This window comes from Bos grunniens, chromosome 5, assembly GCF_055505025.1.
Source record: "Bos grunniens cultivar Pamir isolate PY7600 chromosome 5, Bosgru_T2T1.0, whole genome shotgun sequence".
Classification (NCBI taxonomy): domain Eukaryota; kingdom Metazoa; phylum Chordata; class Mammalia; order Artiodactyla; family Bovidae; genus Bos; species Bos grunniens.
The window spans coordinates 9,639,360-9,659,260 of NC_141169.1; the positions used below are offsets into that span (position 1 = coordinate 9,639,360).

General features: G+C 36.4%; 1 protein-coding gene and 1 long non-coding RNA gene across 12 annotated transcripts in view; one reads left to right on the forward strand and one right to left on the reverse strand.

Moving 5' to 3' along the window:
* SYT1 (synaptotagmin 1) overlaps positions 1 to 19,901 on the forward strand; it is a 615,410-nt gene that overhangs the window by 438,411 nt on the left and 157,098 nt on the right. For 4 of the 5 annotated variants that reach the window (XM_086398826.1, XM_086398827.1, XM_086398828.1 and 1 more), the window contains 3 exons: positions 7,474 to 7,658; positions 14,055 to 14,177; positions 18,419 to 18,586. In XM_086398826.1, the coding sequence (XP_086254952.1) occupies positions 7,474 to 7,658; positions 14,055 to 14,177; positions 18,419 to 18,586 (476 nt within the window). The remainder of the gene's footprint in view (positions 1 to 7,473; positions 7,659 to 14,054; positions 14,178 to 18,418; positions 18,587 to 19,901) is intronic. The other variant, XM_086398831.1, reaches the window with a different exon arrangement.
* The window catches only part of LOC147371304 (uncharacterized), a 213,901-nt gene that overhangs the window by 87,567 nt on the left and 106,433 nt on the right, over positions 1 to 19,901 (reverse strand). The window lies entirely within an intron of this gene.

Genomic DNA, 19,901 nt, shown 5'->3' on the forward strand with positions numbered 1-19,901 from the left:
TGTAGTGACCACTTTTTCTAGTTCAAAATGGGGGAAATAATGTATGTAAATATTTATATGCTGTAGAGGATTTGTTTCTTTTTTTTTTTTTTGCTTTTGTTTGTTTTTATAACAGATGGAACAAAAGGCAATAAAATTTGAGATTAAAACCTTGGTCTTACATGGAATTATATTCAATATCATGTAATAACCTGTAATGAAAAAGAATTGAAAAAAGATATATATATATATACATATAAACATACACACACACACACACATATATATGAATCACTTTGCTGTATACCTGAAACTGACATGATATTGTAACCCAATTATACTTCAATACAGAAAAACTTTAAGAAAAAGAAGGAGCATAGGGATGTGGGTTTCATTTACTGAACACCCTTAAGCAGAAAGTACTGAGTCAGGTATTTTAGAGAAGGCAAAAAAATAAATCTCTTTGGCGGTGAGAGCTCAGAATTTAGGAGAGCTTGAGCAGGCCACCTCTCAGCCATAAGGACCTTCCATGTAAATTAGAAAAACCCCTTTTCACCAACTGCTCATACCGTAAGTCTGAGGCACGATGCACGTCTGAGGAGCAGATCTGGGAGCGTAAAGTTGACACACATGGTTGCTATCAGTCATGCTAAAATTTTCTCTTTTATAAATGTACTCTGTGCAATACCCTTTTTCATCTTTGATTTTACCATATATTAAGGAAAAGAATATTTCTTGTTCTATTGAAGAAAAGGATATTTGGAGTGTCTACTCTTTTAAAGTATATGTCAGGTTCCCTTAAGTAATAATTTAAGAAATTTATTTAGGGCCAAAACTCTCTGGGGTGGGAGGAATGAGACTTTTCAATTTGAGTGTTACATTTTTATTATAGAAAGAATATTTACTAGTTGAGTTCATCCATAAACGTACCCCTGGAGTTCTAAATCTGTCCACAGGAGTGTGTTAAGCCATGCAGTTTCCATCTGAAAATGTACTATATTATGTACTGAGGACTGAACTTAGCAACTTTTAACAACTGGGAAGCCAAAAGTAAGCTTCATGATTACAGAAACCATGTTTACCACTGTATTCCAGACCTGAGAAAAAAGTCTGACACACAGTAGATCCTCAGTAAGTAATTGTTTGATTAAATAATTACTTTTTGAAACTGCTAACTTCTCATAAAATAACAGCCTCTCTTGATAAGGGAAAATAGTTGTTTAGGGTTTTTTTCCCACCAGAAGACTTGCTAATGAAAATTTATTTCTAATTGGTTCCAAATCATTTTTATTAAGTTTGAATTAAATATCACTGCTTTGTGTCATGAATAATCTACAAAGAGCTAAGCTTTAAGTCAGCAAGAAGTTAATTTCACGTGTAGGAAGGAGCTTTTAAATATCTTTTATACATTTTTACAGGTTTGTCTTTTTATCCTTGCATCATTTATGTTTTTTATGCCAGTCTAACAGACCACCCAGTGTATACCACATGGTCCCTATTTCCCACTAGGTGAGAGAGGGGAATTTTAGCAAATATATGCAATATTTGTATTTTAAAATCTGTCAACATTCAGTGAGGCTTGTATTGAGCCTTGGGGAAACAGGTAGTATTTAAATGACTAAAGAGGGAAAGAACAGCCATTTTGAAAAAGAATGAATCTGCTTTAGAAAAACATGGGGGGTAAAATTGAGCAAAGCCCAATAAATTGTCCAGTCTGATGAGACTACAGGTGGGTATAGGAGAGCAGAGAGAATGAAAGGTGGACAGATGGGCTGGGCCAAATCACAGAGGACTATAAAAGCTATGCACAAAATAACTGAAAATTATGTATTCGAAAGTTTTGTTCACAAACAAGGTCCTACTATAGCACAGGGAACTATATTCAACACCCTTTGATAAACCATAATGAAACAGAATATGAAGAATAGATATCACATGTATGTACAACTGAGTCACTGCTGTACAGCAGAAACTAATACAACACTGTAAATCAACTATACTTCAATAAAAAATGTAAAAAGAAAGCTTTGTTTGATAACAATGAACAGATAAAATGGAGAGAAGCGATAACTGAAGGGAAGGGAGATCAGATGGGAGGTAATGTCAGGCCTCCCAAGTCAAAATATATGTAAAAAAATAGAATAAAATGCATCCAAATAGAAATGACAAGACTCTCCAATCAGCTGCATATGGAAGTTAGAATTTCCACATGGTCCCAATATCCAAGAGGCAGGAAATTATAGAAGCACTGACAAAAGCCACATAGTTTTTGAACTGGTTTGAGAAGATAATAAAAGGTTCATAAGGAACATGCTCTAGGCAGTTGGGAGCACAGCTCTGGAATACAGTAGCAAGCACGTAACTAGCCTAAAGTTCAGGCACGGGAAAGGATGCGTCAGCAACAGTTGATGCTGTAGGACAGGATCCATTTTCTTGCTTTTTCCAGCTTCTAGAGATCATCTGCCTTCCTTGGTTCATGGTCCTTTCCTCCATCTTCAAAATCAACAGCACAGAATCCTCACATATCTCTGATTCTGAAACTCTTGCCTCCCTTTCCCACTTACAAGGAGCATAAGTCCATCCAGATAACCCAGGATAATCTCACTATCTCAAGACCACATTTGAAAAGTCCCTTTTTTTTTTTCGGTTGAGTAACACATACAGAGGTTCCAGGGAACAGAATGTGGGCATTGTTGAAGAGTCATTATTCTGGGTACCACAAAGTCTAAACATCAGAAACAGAATTGACTTTGACTAAATTCTTGTGCATCAGTTTACCTTCAGATTAAATGATATGTGAGATTAATTCATTAACTAGAAGATGAAAATAACATTTTTAATGGAAAGTTTTTCCATTAGTCTATTATATTCTGCTGAAAGGTCCTTAAGTTAAATGTTAAAATTCATGTTGTAAAATTCCATATAAAGATCCTTCATTTCAGTTCAGTTCAGTCGCTCAGTTGTGTCCGACTCTTTACAACACCATGAATCACAGCACGCCAGGCCTCCCTGTCCATCACCAACTCCAGGAGTTCACTCAGACTCACGTCCATCGAGTCAGTGATGCCATCCAGCCATCTCATCCTCTGTCGTCCCCTTCTCCTCCTGCCCCCAATCTCTCCCAGCATCAGAGTCTTTTCCAATGAGTCAACTCTTCACATGAGGTGGCCAAAGTACTGGAGTTTCAGCTTTAGCATCATTCGCTCCAAAGAAATCCCAGGGCTGATCTCCTTCAGAATGGACTGGTTGGATCTCCTTGCAGTCCAAGGGACTCTCAAGAGTCTTCTCCAAAAGATCTAAAGATCCTTAGGTAGCAATAAAAACAAATTGATAGCTTTCTGCCAGTAGCAATATTTTGATGAGCCTATTTTTTATTGAAACTAGATTTTATATTAAAGAAATTACTCTTGGCAGCATCTTATGCTGTTATTTATTTTGTCCATTTTTTTCAAAAGTAAAATGTCCTATGAAGTAGGCTTCACAGCCAGACGAGCATTTTTCCTTTGTACACATTTATAATATGTGCATTTTAAACTAATAATGATGTAAAACATATTTCAATTTCTCCCACTATTACTTTGCTTAGTAATGAACAAAATTTCGGTGAAGATTATATAATATATGTAAAGCTGTAGCACAGCTGCTGGCCCATAATAAGTAGATCTTCAATAAATTTTTGGTGTAATCCAAAATATATTTCAGGAGGTTTGGTCACTAATATTGAAACTTATTTTCATAAATACTACAAGGCAATAATACTGTGGACAGTATTTCTGACTAAACTTATCAAATTCTCAAGATTTAGTTGCTCTATAAAACAGAAAAAGATTAACATGAAAACTCAATTCCAATAACTTCTTTTAATTTAAATTGGTGTTTTATAATTAACTATTCAGCCCAGTTTTCACACAGGTACATAAAATGATAGCATTAAGGCTTTCTCTTTAATTCTATCTAAAGATGCCAATATAGTGTGAGGAAATTTTTGCTCATTTCATATGTTTAATATAGCATCTTCAAAGTTAAAGTTAAGCTATTCAGAAGATCAGCTGAAAGCAACTCTAGAAGACAGCAGCACTATAAGGCACAGAGGTCAAACCCAAAAGGTTTTCAGTGGTTATAATTCACCTTCAAGTTACTGTATATCAAACTTCTTCCTGTAATCCTGTTCCTCTCTAACTCTTATAAATAATGTTCCTTGGCTTTCACAGGCTGTTTTCTTTTTGTGAGGTTGTCAAATGATCTCTGTCTTGCCTTGGGTAATTTAAGAGGGTTTTATGTAGCTCTCTGAGAGACTATCACACAAGTCCGACTAAGAGGATAATTTACGAGGTTCAAAATGAAGGGTTATTATTAATACTGTCTTGCCTGTAATGAATACATAGGCTCGCTTATTCATGCATGGCAAGGTTTTAACTAGATCAAAAGACTTACAGGCTTTTAAATGAAGTACTGTGAATGATATCATTGGTTACATAAGCTTGCTTTATGTTTTTTTAAAAATATGATTGCTTAATGAGATTAGAGAACTCTAAGAAAATATGTCTTACAACAAACTATGGAAAATTCTTAGAGAGATGGGAATACCAGACCACCTGACCTGCCTCTTGAGAAACCTATATGCAGGTCAGAAAGCAACAGTTAGAACTGGACATGGAACAACAGACTGGTTCCAGATAGGAAAAGGAGTACGTCAAGGCTGTATATTGTCACCCTGCTTATTTAACTCATATGCAGCGTTTCATGACAAATGCTGGGCTGGATGAAGCTGGAGTCAAGATTGCCGGGAGAAATATCAATAACCTCAGCTATGCTGATGACACCACCCTTATGGCAGAAAGGGAAGAACTAAAAAGCCTCCTGATGAAAGCAAAAGAGGAGAGTGAAGAAGGTGGCTTAAAACTCAACATTCAGAAAACTAAGATCATGGCATCCCGTCCCATCATTTCATGGCAAATAGATGGGGAAACAATGGAAACAGTGACAGACTTTATTTTGGGGGGCTCCAAAATCACTGCAGATAGTGACTGCAGCCATGAAATTAAAAGACACATTCTTCTTGGAAGAAAAGTTATGACCAACTTAGCATATTAAAAGCAGAGACATTACTTTGCCAATAAAGGTCCATCTAGTCAAAGCTATGGTTTTTCCAGTGGTCATGTACGGATGTGAGAGTTGGACTATAAAGAAAGCTGAGTGCCAAAGAATTGGTGCTTTTGAATTGTGGTGTTGGAGAAGACTCTTGAGGGTTCCTTGGACTGCAAGGAGTCCAACCAGTCCATCCTAAAGGAAATGAGTTCTGAATATTCATTGGAAAGACTGATGCTGAAGCTGAAATTCTAATAGTTTGGCCGCCTGATGTGAAGAGCTGACTCATTGGAAAAGACCCTGATGCTGGGAAAGATTGAGGGTGGGAGGAAAGGGGGACGACCAAGGATGAGATGGTTGGATGGCATCACTGACTCAATGAACATGAGTTTGAGTGAACTCCAGGAGCTGGTGATGGACAGAGAGCCTGGTGTGCTGCAGTCCAGTTGGACACCACTGAGCAACTGAACTGAAGGGCTCATCTCTAACTTTCACACAAATCTTTCTTTGGCTGAAAAGACAATTTCAGCAGTTATGGTTTTAGACATCCATAGTGTATAACATCTAGTCGTCTTTCATAAGCTAGAATAATATGCAGAGTAAGTCTTTTCCACTATGAAGCTAAGTGCAAAAGGAGCCAAGTGAGTGAATTTTCTCAGTTTTGAAGAGAAGTTAATTTTTAAGTGTTTTTACATTATCAGAGTACTCCTGACTTGTGTTCAACAATCATTAATACTAATGATGTTTACGTAACTAGAAGAAAACAGCAGTTTTCCTTACCATTTCAGTACCCAATGTCTTTTTTTTTTTTATTACAACAGACAAATCTAATTACTACTTCTCCTGATTAATCTCAATGGATAAATAATTACTTTCTAGGCAAACTGAAATCCTCCATGTTTCCATGAGAACTGATTTTTTATAAGCACATATGCAGGGGAAAACAAATGAGAAAATAGAGCTACTTTTAATAGTTGGGCAACTTGTAATAGAAAAAAATGTTTGAGTATCTTTATTTGTATATGCTTTATTAAATAGATCCTGTAAATCTGAAGTCTATGCTCTTATCTAAAAAAATCTCTCTTCCTTCCCTCATTTTCTTACCTAAATCCTGTCAGTTGTCACCCCCTTTTTCATATGTGCATGCTTAATGTTCCCACATGTATTCTGAGCTCTGTCACCCACAATACTTAGCCTCATGCCTTGAATTTTTTAAAAAAATAGCTAATATTCATTGAATTTTTGCTACGTGCTGGATGCCATTCTAAGACAATCCATCTATTAACTCAGCCTTGAAAGGAGATGAAATGGGTACCATTATTATCTTCACATTATAGAGAGGCAAACAGAAATCCATAACAGTTAAACAGTCTGGCCAGGCACACAGCCTGTAAGCAGCCAAGCCTGAATCTAAGCCTGGCTTTATAAGCACTGTCCTGCTTCCAGAGTCCCTGTATGGGTAAATCTCCCCATGATCTACTTTCAGAGCACCAAGTCCTTCTTCCTAACCTTCGCTGCTGTTAGGATTTTGCTTTGCTTTTCTGTTTTTTTTATTATTATTAACGTCTACATCTTCCACTGTGCCCAGAACATGTTACTAGAACCTGCAGTATTTAATAGATAAGTAACAACAGCAGCTAATATTTATTAAGTTTTTGCCATGTGCCAAGCACTACCTCTTATTTTAATCTTCAGAAAGACTATCAGTTGTCTGTTTTATACATGAAACCAATCATATATATATGTCTATCCCAACCTTGCAGTTCCTCCCACCTCTCCCCTTTCCCCCTTACATTTGTTCTCGACATCTGTTTCTCTATTTCTGCTTTCCAAAAAAGATCATTTATACCATTTTCTAGATTTCACATATTTGCATTAATATAGAATATTTGCTTTTCTCTTTTACTTCACTCTGTATGACACTCTCCAGCTCCATCCACATGTGTACAAAGGACCCAATTTAATTCCTTTTTATGGTTGAGTACTATTCCATTGTTTATATGTACCAGATCTTAAGAGATGAAGACACTGAGACAGAGAGAGGTTAGGAACTTGCCTAAAGTCACATAACCTAGTAAGCTGGGGAGCCAGGGTTTAAATTCAAAAGCCAAACTCCAGAGATATGCTCCGAAAAAAATGAAGGAATGGATCAATAAAAATCTAGCCTGGAGGAGCAGGGAAAGCTGTAGAGAGGAGATGACATCTGACATGCCTGGAAGAGTGAGGAGGAAAGGATAGATACACTACAGGCAGAGGAAACACGGATAAAGCAACGTACGGCAGTGTGCCTGGAGCTCACTAAATACAAATGGGTGAGTGAGTAGCTTTACAGCAAGTGAATTGAAAGGTCTTGCATACGTAAATGCTTCATTATTAATAGTCTCTGCACATTTTTTTTTCTTTCAGTGCCACCATGGGCCTTAATTGCCATAGCCATAGTTGCGGTCCTTTTAGTCCTGACCTGCTGCTTTTGTATCTGTAAGAAATGCTTATTCAAAAAGAAAAACAAGAAGAAGGGAAAGGAAAAGGGAGGGAAGAATGCCATTAACATGAAGGATGTGAAAGACTTGGGGAAGACCATGAAAGATCAGGTAACGTATTCACTCCATATTTCTTCTTATATTATTTTATTAAAAATTTAAGAATAGACAGTTTATTATTTCATGCCAAATGAAGACATAAACAATATCCAGACACTTTCCAGTGTGGTAGAAATGTTTTGCAATCCTTTCAGTCATTGCTCAACATCCAAAGTACAATGGAAACAAGTGGCAGTTTTCCAGTCTCCTAAGCATATACAGTTCTACCCTACTGGAAAGTAATTTGTTCTTCTCAGTCTATGGAATTCTCTAGGCAATAATACTAAAGTGGGTAGCCATTCCCTTCTCCAGGGGAATCTTCCTGACCCAGGGATTGAACCTCTATCTCCTGCATTGAAGGCAGATTTTTTACCCCCTGAGCCACCAGGGAAGTGGGTTCAATCCCTGGGTTGGGAAGATCCCAACCCACTCCAGTATTCTTGCCTGGGAAAAATCCCATGATCAGAGGAGCCTGGTGGGCTACAGTCCATGGGGTCGCTAGAGTCAGAGCTAACTTCAGACCTAAACCACCAAACCACCACCACCAGGCATATAAACCGAGAAAGGGCATCCATGACCGTAGGGCCATCTTGATAGGCCCGGCATACTGAAAAGATACCTAAACATTTTTATTACATCTGTTTAACCCATTATAAGTGGGTCTAGATTTTGAGAAACAGAATAAGGAGTATCTGTTCTCTCTCTTGGGCAGGACATCTTTTTAACATTATCACGGTTCATAATCACCATTAAATACTGAGTCTTATAGCTATTTGTCACACATGATGAAAGCTACCATCCCTATGCAGTCATCCAGCTCAGTGATGAGTGCTTTAGGAACAATGAGTTATACAAGAGAAGGAAGAGAATGATGAATTGGATCTAAAGAACAGGGTAGAATTTTAAGGCAAAACTCTTATTCTTCCACTTAAGGAGAGTTAGAGCCATAACGCAGGTTATAAAATCCATCTGCCTGAGTTATCTTCCCAAGGCTAAGGACTGCTCCTTGATACCAGCAGTCCCCAGCCTTTCTGGCACCAGGGGACAGTTTTGTGGAAGACAATTTTTCTATGGATGGGGATGAGGAGGGTTCAGGCAGTACTGTGTGCGATGTGGAGCAGCAGATGAAACTTTACTCAGTAGCCACTCACCTCCTGCTCTGCGGTCTGGTCAGTGGCCGAGGGTTGGGGACCCCTACTTTATACTGTTGTCTATTTTTCCTAGACCAGATGATTTGCTTGAGAATAAAGTCTACTATTAATAGTTATAATAATTAAATGCCCCTTCACTTCTCTTTTGGAATCATATTCATTTTGGAATATTTCTAAAGAACACTTATTTCATATAAAAAGTAAATGTAAAGATTTTTCCAAGATAATACTTTGAGTTACCACTGTTTCCCTTCAAATAAATCAAAATTTCTATTTATTCCCTAATAGCAACATATATAGGTAGTTTTATCAATTCTCCTTATAGTATTACTATTAATTATACTCTTAAATATGTGTATCCCCTTAAGAATAATTTAGTTAAGGAGGGCCTTTATAGTACACTTTCATAGTTCTCCACACAGTCAGGACACTAATCCCTCTCCCCAGCTTGAGTTTTAAACACTTTTCTCAAAGACACAGTAATGTCTCTTGAAAACGATTTCACAAAGGCTCATTTTCGAACTTTTGCTTGGTTTCAGAGCTATAGAACGAACACAATACTTGCATTCCCATTCAGAGAGCTTCAATCTGAGCTCAGTATCAAAGGTTACGTTTTTCTCAAAGTTTCTAACCACAGCCAGAGGAGCCCAGGCACCGATATTCAACCACAGATGTCTAAGGATTTTTCTTTTTGGCTAATTTGTTACATAGAAGCTGGAGTTTTAAATCATGTCTTGCTTATTTCATCATTTTGTGTAACCAGCAGGACTTGATAGATTTCTTTAGACAACGTATTTGGGAGATGAAATGTAGTAAAAATCTAGATGGACATGGATGGTCTGAGTAATTTGTATGTGGATTTCATCTGTATCTATGAAACAAACTGGAAATATAATACTATCATTTTCATATCTTCAATAAAATTCAAATGTGGTTTTCATGTATGCTAGAATTAACAGTTAAAAGTACTAAATAATGTTAAATGATTACTACATCCTTTCTTCCTAGGACAATAAATTTGTATTTTTCTTTGTGGAATTTGTTCTGTAGGATCTAAGACTGTAATTTATAGCATAGTAGCGGTGTTTATTATCCCTGTTATGACATGGATAAATGACCAAGATCTCAAAAACAGTAAATACAGAGAACCGATGGTTAATTTTTCATTGCTCACCAAGTCTTTTGGATGACAGGGGAAGAGAAATGAGTCAAATAAGAAAATACTAGGAAGTCATTGATAGTTTATAGCAGTCTACTATCACAATATAGCATTTAGAATTTCAACAATCCAAAAGGTGTTTTTTAATCATTTTAAGTAGATCATTTTGGGTACTAGGATTTTATAGGTTTTATTTTAACTTATGACCAATAAAATGTACAGAAGAAATTATACTCTGAGCGAGCAAAAATAGGCCCCATTGGTAAACAGTTATATAATAATAGCTTATGCTACTTTTTAAGGAGATAAAAGTAACCAATCGATTTCTATCATTTTTTCAAAAGAAAGGATAAAACATCAGAACAAAATGTACATATTTTAAGATGCTATGTCATGTGGTGATCATCTGATCATCCAAGTTCAAAATAGCATAAACAAGGTTAAATTATTCTTTACTTACATTTTCAAGCAATTTTAGACAAAATACTGACATAAACATGAGGAAAGCAATAGTGATAACCCATGGCTCTTCATATCTAGAAAGTAGACAGGTGTAAGAGGCATTTTAGATATGCTTTCTTAAGATACCTAAGCTCTAGGAGAAATCAGTACATTTTTACCATTTCATTCCAAATAAGAATGCATATAAATTCAAAGCTCAATAATCATGACTATGTCTCTATGATAAGATTTTATAACCAAGGAAGAATTTTTAAATATTCTGCAATGACAACAAAATGGTGATGATAGATAGTATTTTTATACAGCAAAGGATATATATTTAAAGGTTTTTAATGGTTTAAAACTTAAAAGCACTAAAAATACAGAGGGGCAATATCGACTTGCAAAGTCTGAGGTCTGGAGAGGTCATTTCTCCATGGTTTTTACTACTGTGTGTGGATATTTAAATTTTTATTTCTTCCTTCTATGTCCTCCCTATCTGTGTTGTGTCTCATGACTGTTCGGGACTGTCCCTTGCGGTAGGTTTCCTCTCCTATTAGACATCCCTAAGTCAATGCTCAGATACATTTAGTGGCCTGGCAGCTGGGGCTCCACAGCTGAGGGTGTACCATTCTGACACACATCAAAAGGCTGAACTAAATTGATTTTTTTTTCTTAAGATAAAGGGTTCTCATTTTAAACATTACTAACTGATTAAAGAGAACAGTATTAGAAAGCTCAAGTTTTAATCGATGGGCACAGAAAGAAAATTCACTGTCTTATGCTCCCTTTTTAGTGTCCCTTATCAATTCCAAGTCTGAACAGTTTAACTTAGCATGGACAAAGCACCTTCTGACAGTTTATCCAAGTACAACTAAGCACCTTATGAATGTTGAATCAAGCCAGAAGCATACGCACTAAAGTTTTGCAATTAAAACAAAATCTTTTTCCCAACACAGTTTTTTCTAGTACAGTTTATCAACCTCTGAGAACTTCTGGGCTTACATGCCTTTTCCTCTGCATTTTGTTAGGGGTTGGGGGTAGGGACTATTTGCTCTTTAGATATTATAATAGCTACTGATTTAATAGGTCTCAATTTAATGTAAAGGTACAGAAAATGTCTTGCTTAAGCTCAGCCTTTGGCACAAGAATAGACTTAATCACATCAGAGATGAACAGTGACACTGAGAAATTATCAAAAATTTAGCCCTATTTCATGCAGAGTAATTGCAGAGATGGTCTTGCACCTTTTATTAGGGTAAAAACCACTTAGGGAAAAGGAGATTTAATATCTCAACCCTTTCAAATTACACTGAGCTGAAATATGATACGTAAATTGTCAGTTCCGAAAGAGAATTTGAAAAAGTATTTTAATCCATGAAATTTTTTATGTTTATGGTAGAATAGTGTGAAGATTTTTTTCAGGCAAAAAACTGCATTAAGTAGTTTGCCATTCAAAAAATTAAAGTCTTACAGGAAGCAAATTACCTACATTGCCATTTTCTGAACACATATTTTCACAGTGTTAAAGACCTATACACAGCTGAGGTTTTGAAAAGGCAATGTGGGTTCACTGCTTCAAGTCCTCCAATTAAACTCAGTAGTCTTTTCTTTTCACTTTACTATTATTTTTCTATTAGCAACACCTTCAAGCTAAAAGATTAATTTTTAAATAATTATGTTGTTCTCCTGCCTTGGGCTATTGGTAAATCAACATTTTACTATTCAAGGAGACAACGAAGTATAAACTTCCAAATAAAATGCGGTATGGCTAACCAGTTCTGAAAGGTTTCTGCACAGATGTAATAATGGCAATTTTCCAAAGTCCATTGTAGGCTCCTGAAATGTTTCAGGAAGCACAAAATGGGAAGCATCTCTGACTACAGTTCGGCTCTCTGTTTATGCGATCTTTCCACCCGAATGAGTTCTAGTAAGATGATGCCAAGTCTGATTTTTAGGATCAAATTAGAGTTAGATAAGTAGAGCCCAATTGCAAAGTCTTGTCAGTTTGGAGATTGAGGTTGCCGTTTTGAGGCATCACTGCAGGTCTCTGTATAAATGGATAAGTGAACAGAAACCTTTCTCTGAGCAGAGAAAAAAGGCTATATAATCTGGGACAGAAGTGGGGAGATTGGTGGTAGACCTGTGGTCCAGTAACTCTGAAGCCTTTCTGAAGCCTGGTTATACTTCTTGCATTTGAGTTCTACAAGAGTTCTCAGATATAATTTGATCACTGACAAGAGTTTAGATTTTTTTTTCACATTGTCAGAGATATTAAGCAGCCCACCACTCATATGTCTTATCTGCGATTTTGTTAGATTCTTCTGTCACACACACAAGGCAATGAAAACGCCATAACCAAAACCTAGGAGAGAATATTCGCCAATATAACAGCAGAAAGATTGAGTCTCTACAGATATCTAAGTGGCAAACAACAGAGCAGAAAAATTAGCAAAGAGTATGTTATACAGGCAGTCCCCAGAAGAAAAAATACAAATGGTTCATGTAAAGATTTTTAAAGTTTTCAACCTCAATAGTGTTCAGGAAAATGTAACACTGTATCATTTTACACTTTGAATAATTACTTATGGATTTCTAATTATCTTTTCTAATTCTTTAAAGCAATGAGAATGCACACTCCTAGAAAAAGAACTTCTAATATTTATAATCTTTACAGCCTATGACTTTTTGAGTAAAATTTTTACACATATTGGGAAAATACATTATATATTTTTTAAATAAAGGGAACATATGCATGAATTTTATGAAATTATGAGCTTTCTAGTATTTCCATTTACATCACACTTAAGTTTTAGGTTATAAGGAACATTCAACTGGTCCAAACTGAGTTTTGAGAATTTTATGCCATGATTTTTGCTTGTTACCACAAAATTAGTTTTTATACAAAGTTCAGTTTGACAAAATTGCAAACATAATTCCTTTTACCTTTTGGTATCAAATAGACCCATAAATCAATTTAATTCAGCCTAGCTTTCTGTGGAGCTGTTATAAAAATAAAACAGTAAACTTAAAATGGAACTGGAGTAGATTTTTCTCTAAACATGCATTTGCTGGTGGCATGTTTCTTTTTTCCTCTTTTTCCATAACCACTGTAAATGTATATGAAAGACATAAGAAATTACGATTTTTCTAAGAATAACTTAGTCAACTATCTTTTTCATAGGAAGCAAGGCAAGAAAAGGCCACACATTTCATATAAATTACTCCACTGCATGTAACAAGGGTGTTTTACATGGTGCTTAGCGTAGATCTCTTTAAACTACATGAATGTGAAAACTGGCCTGGTTAACAGCATGTTTATCACACCTCAGAAAGAAGCGATTTTATCAGAGTCAAATATAATACCAAGTTGACATTTTCTTTGCAACAACTTTACATTTTTTGCTTGCAATATTCTGAGGGGCTTTTTCCATTGCTTCCATGTTGCTTGCTGATTGGGGGGAAAATTCCTTGCACAAATGGAATTTTTAAAAATATGTCAGCAGCAGATGTGAATGTGTGTCAGACAAATGGAGATTCCTGCATCTCAGTGCTTGCTTCTGACAGCTTGGAAGTGTTAACCACAGGCCCAGTGTCATTTGGGTTCGATGAAAATTCACTTGAATTCACATATGATCCCCCTTCCCTTGCTTATAGGCCCTGAAGGATGATGATGCTGAAACCGGATTGACTGATGGTGAAGAGAAAGAAGAACCCAAAGAAGAAGAGAAACTGGGAAAACTTCAATACTCACTGGATTATGATTTCCAGAATAACCAGGTCCGAGGGGGAAAATGTCTTGTAATTCCATTACATTTTCTGAAATACCAACCAGAAACTGAAACAAGATACTTCTTAAAACATTTCATTTGCTACAAGGGGAAAATGCAATTATCGGAGCTATTGATGAAATCATTTCTAAGTACAGGTGGTCTCCCACTTGCTAATTTAACTTCTGGTAATTAGAATCCACAGGGTTCAGCCCATTACATCTAGTATAGCACTTTCAGCAGGCAGGCAGAATACAAATTACCTTGAAGCCATCTGACTGATTCTGAGAGTTTCTAGGCATAGATCCCTCAGCCTGAGCTACAATGATCTTCTTCAGAATTCATGGATTTAGCTCCAAATAGGGCAAGTTAGACCATCAATTAAGCCAAAGTTTTGAAAAAAAAATTTAACTGCTTGATAAGGAATCAAGGATTTAAAAATCGGCTTTCCATGAGTTTCATTTCCTTCTATGACACCGGGTAGAATTCCTGGCACGAATGAGTTAACAGCTCCAGAAAAGTAGAAAGACCCGCTACTGAATTCTAGTGCCTTTGCGTGCATCCCAAAAAGTAACAATGAAATAAAAGTGAAGTGAAAGTGAAGTCGTTCAGTCATGTCCGAGTCTTTGCCACCCCATGGATTGTAGCCTACCAGGTTCCTCCGTCCATGGGATTTTCCAAGCAAGAATACTGGAGTGGGTTACTATTTCCTTCTCCAGGAGATCTTCCTAACCCAGGGGTTGAACCCAGGTCTCCCGCATGGTAGACCGACGCTTTACCATCTGAGCCACCATACAAGTTGTGTCAAAAACAGACCTTCCGGCTTTAAAAGTTGTGAAGTGCCACCAAGATGAATGATAATATTAGCTGCTGCTGCTGCTAAGTCACTTCAGTCATGTCCGACTCTGTGTGACCCCATAGACGGCAGCCCACCAGGCTCCCCCGTCCCTGGGATTCTCCAGGCAAGAACACTGGAGTGGGTTGCCATTTCCTTCTCCAATGCATGAAAGTGAAAAGTGAAAGTGAAGTCGCTCAGTCGTGTCCGACTCTTAGCGACCCCATGGACTGCAGCCTACCAGGCTCCTCCATCCATGGGATTTTCCAGGCAAGAGTACTGGAGTGGGGTGCCATCACCTTCTCCAGATAATATTAGCTAGTTTTTATTAACTCCCTGTTTTCATGGTACCCCAAAGATAAATGTTTAAAAAGAAAAATCTCTTTACCTAAAAAGACCTTCTAGGATCCATGACTTTGATAATGACATCCCTTTACCTTCTCAAGTGTTCAAGAAATTTTAAAAATTAGATAAGAATTAGCTGAGTTAGAGATCAGGTTCTTAAGAATCTTTAAGACAGTTCTTTTTCAACTAGGGTAGCTTTAAATCTCTCCAGTTTGTTTTAAATCTCTCTGGTTTGATCAGTTCACTGATCTTTCAGGGTGGGAAAGAACTTGATAGATGTAAATACAGTTACTACCTAACTGTAGCATGTGTTAATTATGTCCAATTTGATGAGAAGTAAATGATAAATAAATCAAACACGAAAAGTCAGCTTTGGTAACTAATGTCCAAAGTCAGTAATACTGTGAGCTCTAAGTAATGGCAGAAATTCTGGGCTTTATTTAGTTCACATAACATCTTTACTTTTTGAAGTGTCCAGAGGATTCCTTACAAAGAATGTATTGATATGCATGGTCATATTATAAATAATTGCATTTAATTAGCTTCATTAAAGTCCTAGTTCGTTATTTTATCCTACTTTCCAGAAAGCTGCATGTTGGTTACAGATACAGCCTTGTAAGTATGGATTTATACAGAATTATAGGTATACTATTTCTACTTAAGTAAATAGGGCATTTTAGGTTATTTTTATCATTTATACCATGATTTTATTATCAGGGGTTGGTTAAGAGCAAAACTGCCTATTATTTATAAATTCTAGGGAAGGTCAAGGTCAGCAAATGTTATCTGAACACAAAACATCTTTTGCAGAAATATAGGCAGCTTCCCTTGTGAATCAGCTGGTAAAGAATCTGCCTGCAATGTGGGAGACCTGGGTTCAATCCTTGGGTTGGGAAGATCCCCTGGAGAAGGGAACAGCTACCCACTCCAGTATTCTGGCCTGGAGAATTCCATGGACTGTATAGTCCATGGGGTCGCAAAGAGTCGGACACAACTGAGCGACTTTCACTCACTCACTCTCACTCAAACTGCTTTTATATATGTATCCAACATTTTTCTACGAATTAATTCTACTTTCATATTTTTCAATAGAAATCTAGGCATACCTCATCCTGGTTAGTCATAATTTTGAAACTCCTACATTGGTTTTGAGTATTATAAGTAACATTTTATAAAGTACTATTTTTAAGAATATAGCACTGAAAAAAAAAGAATATAGAATTGAATTTTTTTACTCAAACATGATGCAAATGTATTTATTCTCTTTCTAGCAAACACATTTTAGGAGGTATTTCATTCTGAGCATCTATAATATTCTACCTGATAAAATTTAATATTCTGTATTTATTTTTCTGAATGTTCTCAGCTAATCTGATTTATAAAATGATTCCTGTGAGTCATGGGACATAAAGTCTGAGACTTTTTGTAGATAAGGCTGTAATCAAATATACACACTTGCTTACCAAAACTAAAAGACAATCCTTAAAGTCCCCTAAGAAGCTTTCACGGTGGAGAAAAATGTGATGTTTATCTCTCAAGCAGAAGCCAGAGGGGAGCTGGAAGAAGTAATTGCACCTCTTATCAACAAAATGCCCCCAAACCTTCCAAGTATAGATGATCAAGTTTAAAAGACTTTAGGCTATATCACTAGTTCTTTCCCTGCCCCAAAGAAAAAGTATTGCAAAAACAGAGAAGGAGAGAATATAATCTCGCTTATTCACATTGCTAACCAAAAGCAAATTCCAAATACCAACTTGGCAAATCAAGAGACAAACTGTTTGCTTTACTAATCATGTCTTTATAAGCTTATGTCTATTTTAGCCATTCTTTGACCATCTGTCTGTGTTTTGTATACTTACAATCCAGCATTATTATTGCTACTGTTGTATGAAGATGTCACAAAGATACTTAAACATTAAAATGGAAATAACAATCTTTAAGGGTATTGGTCCAGATTAAAAATTGAGCCAACGGGCCAAAGTGCACTTATGCACACAATGGATCAATTTTGTAAAAAGTTGCTGTGACTTTTTTTTTTAAGAGGTGAATTGCTTTTCCACCCTATTGGTTGACAAAAGTACAGTCTCAAAATTTCAGACCCCATTTGAAGATGTGAAAGCTATACATTCTGCATTTTCTGAATAGTATATGCCTTGAATAACAATAAGAGTCTACTTTTGCTTCCCATACGAATCTCAACCAGTCTGTTGACACAGCATGACTGATGGCAGAGCATCAGAACAGTCCGCTCACACCTTCTGTTTCCTTTGCAAAAACATGAACAATGCCAGTCAACACTCACATTCATAATAAGAAATAGGAATGTATCACTGAGAAAAATCAGATGTGAAGAAATGCAGAGATTTCTGCTGTATTTGAATAAAATCAGACAGTCACTTAGCATTAAAACCATAACTGTAATCTCCCCTTCTTTTAGATGAAGCTGAAATTATTTTTCTTTGACCCTATGTCCTATATTTAAATACAGAATTTAATATATAATAATTATTTTACTCTAAGTTAAAACAAGAAGTAGCTAGCATACAAGTAAAGGTCAAATATGATAGAAACTTGGAGATCTTATTTTTATCTCAAAAAGCTACCAAATTTCTAAGAAATTTCTATTTAGCTGGTCTGAAGCGTTGGTTCAAAATAAAATTTTCCTGCTTTATAATTACAGGCTTGTGATTGTTTAACAACTTATTTCCACTTACAAATCACACTCTGGTAAGAAAAATAATACACAAGGGCTTTTAGCAACTGGGAAGTTATTTGATTGCAACCCTTTTGCAAATATGAATTCCATATTTAAATGTAATCAGCAACCTTTTAAAAAGCCTCTTTTGTGTTTAAAACCAGGCTTCCTAGAGCCTGCGTCTGTCATAATTGAGTTTCTGAAGTCTGAGTATATCATTTCATTTGCCTTCTGTGTTCAGCTTCTTAAGAGAATAGAAGTTTATCAAAAGCAAAGAAGAAAAGAGCAATCACAATATGCAGCCTTGTGAACAAATCAATCTTTTCCAACATGTTTACCAATGCCAATGTTGGCCGTCTCCTGCCTCTCATTTCAGCTGCTGGTAGGAATCATCCAGGCTGCCGAGCTGCCCGCCTTGGACATGGGGGGCACCTCTGATCCCTATGTGAAGGTTTTTCTGCTGCCCGATAAAAAGAAGAAATTTGAGACAAAAGTCCACCGAAAGACCCTTAATCCTGTCTTCAACGAGCAATTTACTTTCAAGGTATTTTTTGTGTGTGTATTTACTGTTGAACTTTTTCTGTTGTTTTAGAGAACAGACCAGTCTCATCCTGACACATACAGACATGTGCACATGACCACTTTCAGAGATTCACAAGTGATTCTACTCAGAATATTCATAATTCTTATTTTCAATGTAATGAGGACTCTATTAGGCATTTAAATTTGATCCAAATAGGATTCAGCTCAGCTATTTCAGAATAGAGTGTGGACTGGCATAGAACACGGATGTCAATTGTATCCAAAAAGTGAGTTCAGCTTCCCGTGTGTCCATGGAACTGAACGTTTCCCCCTCTCTAAAATAAAGCCAAAAGATTATAGGCTTTTCCCAGGTTTCCAAGTTTTGAAAACTAATCACAACCACAGAATAAAGTAAGCTATCCAACATTATTTCAAATGATACAAATAGGTATTACTCTCATTGCAAAATTCTTTGTGTACAGGGCCAATTTGAGTATTTGAAAACATTCTAAATCCATAAATAAAAAGAATAGAAGCCTATTTTTTTTCCATCTCTAGCATTTTTCCTTTCCTCTTGGCTCTTCCCTGATGTTCTTCATCTTGTTGAGACACCTCAATTAACAAACAATAACAAAGAGGAATTCTGGCCCCAGAATACCAGGAAAAGGTAGCTGGCGGGCTTCAGGCATCTCCGTGTGTACAAGCTCTGTAGTTCTCCACCTGAAGTCATGCATAAAAACAGTCTCTTGGTTGGTATCTTTAACATATGAAAATTTTTAATGCGTTCCTTAAAACAATACATGTCTGTGAATATGCCAGCAGGCAGACTCAGAATCACTCACCTACCAGCCAGCCTTACCGATAGCACTCACTGCATGTCAACAAACATCCTAAATCAACGGATGAAACTTCAGGTGTGAGTCATTCTCGTGAACCTTGCTTCTAGTTTTCTAAGAGTACTGACTTTCTACTCACTCTAAAATTTGAGTTTGTAAGACAAGAAAAATCCCTCATGTGTTGTCAGCAATCCTATTTAAAATCTACACGTTTCTAAACCAAGACAGTTAATGTAGAGTAGCTTTAGAAACATTCTGAAACTACTCAGTTTAAGAAAAACTAATCGTTGGGATCAATATGCCACAGAACGTACAATGAAAACAAAATAAAACAAAAATATTGCAAAAGGTAATCACAATCATTCTATTTGACTCTGTGTGGATCCTAATTTAGGTCAGTAGTTTCTAGCCACTGTTTAGCCAGCACATTCTTAAATTACTTGAAATATTGTGGGGCTTTAAGTTATCTATATGCTATTTCTTTTTTAAAATGTGTCCTGC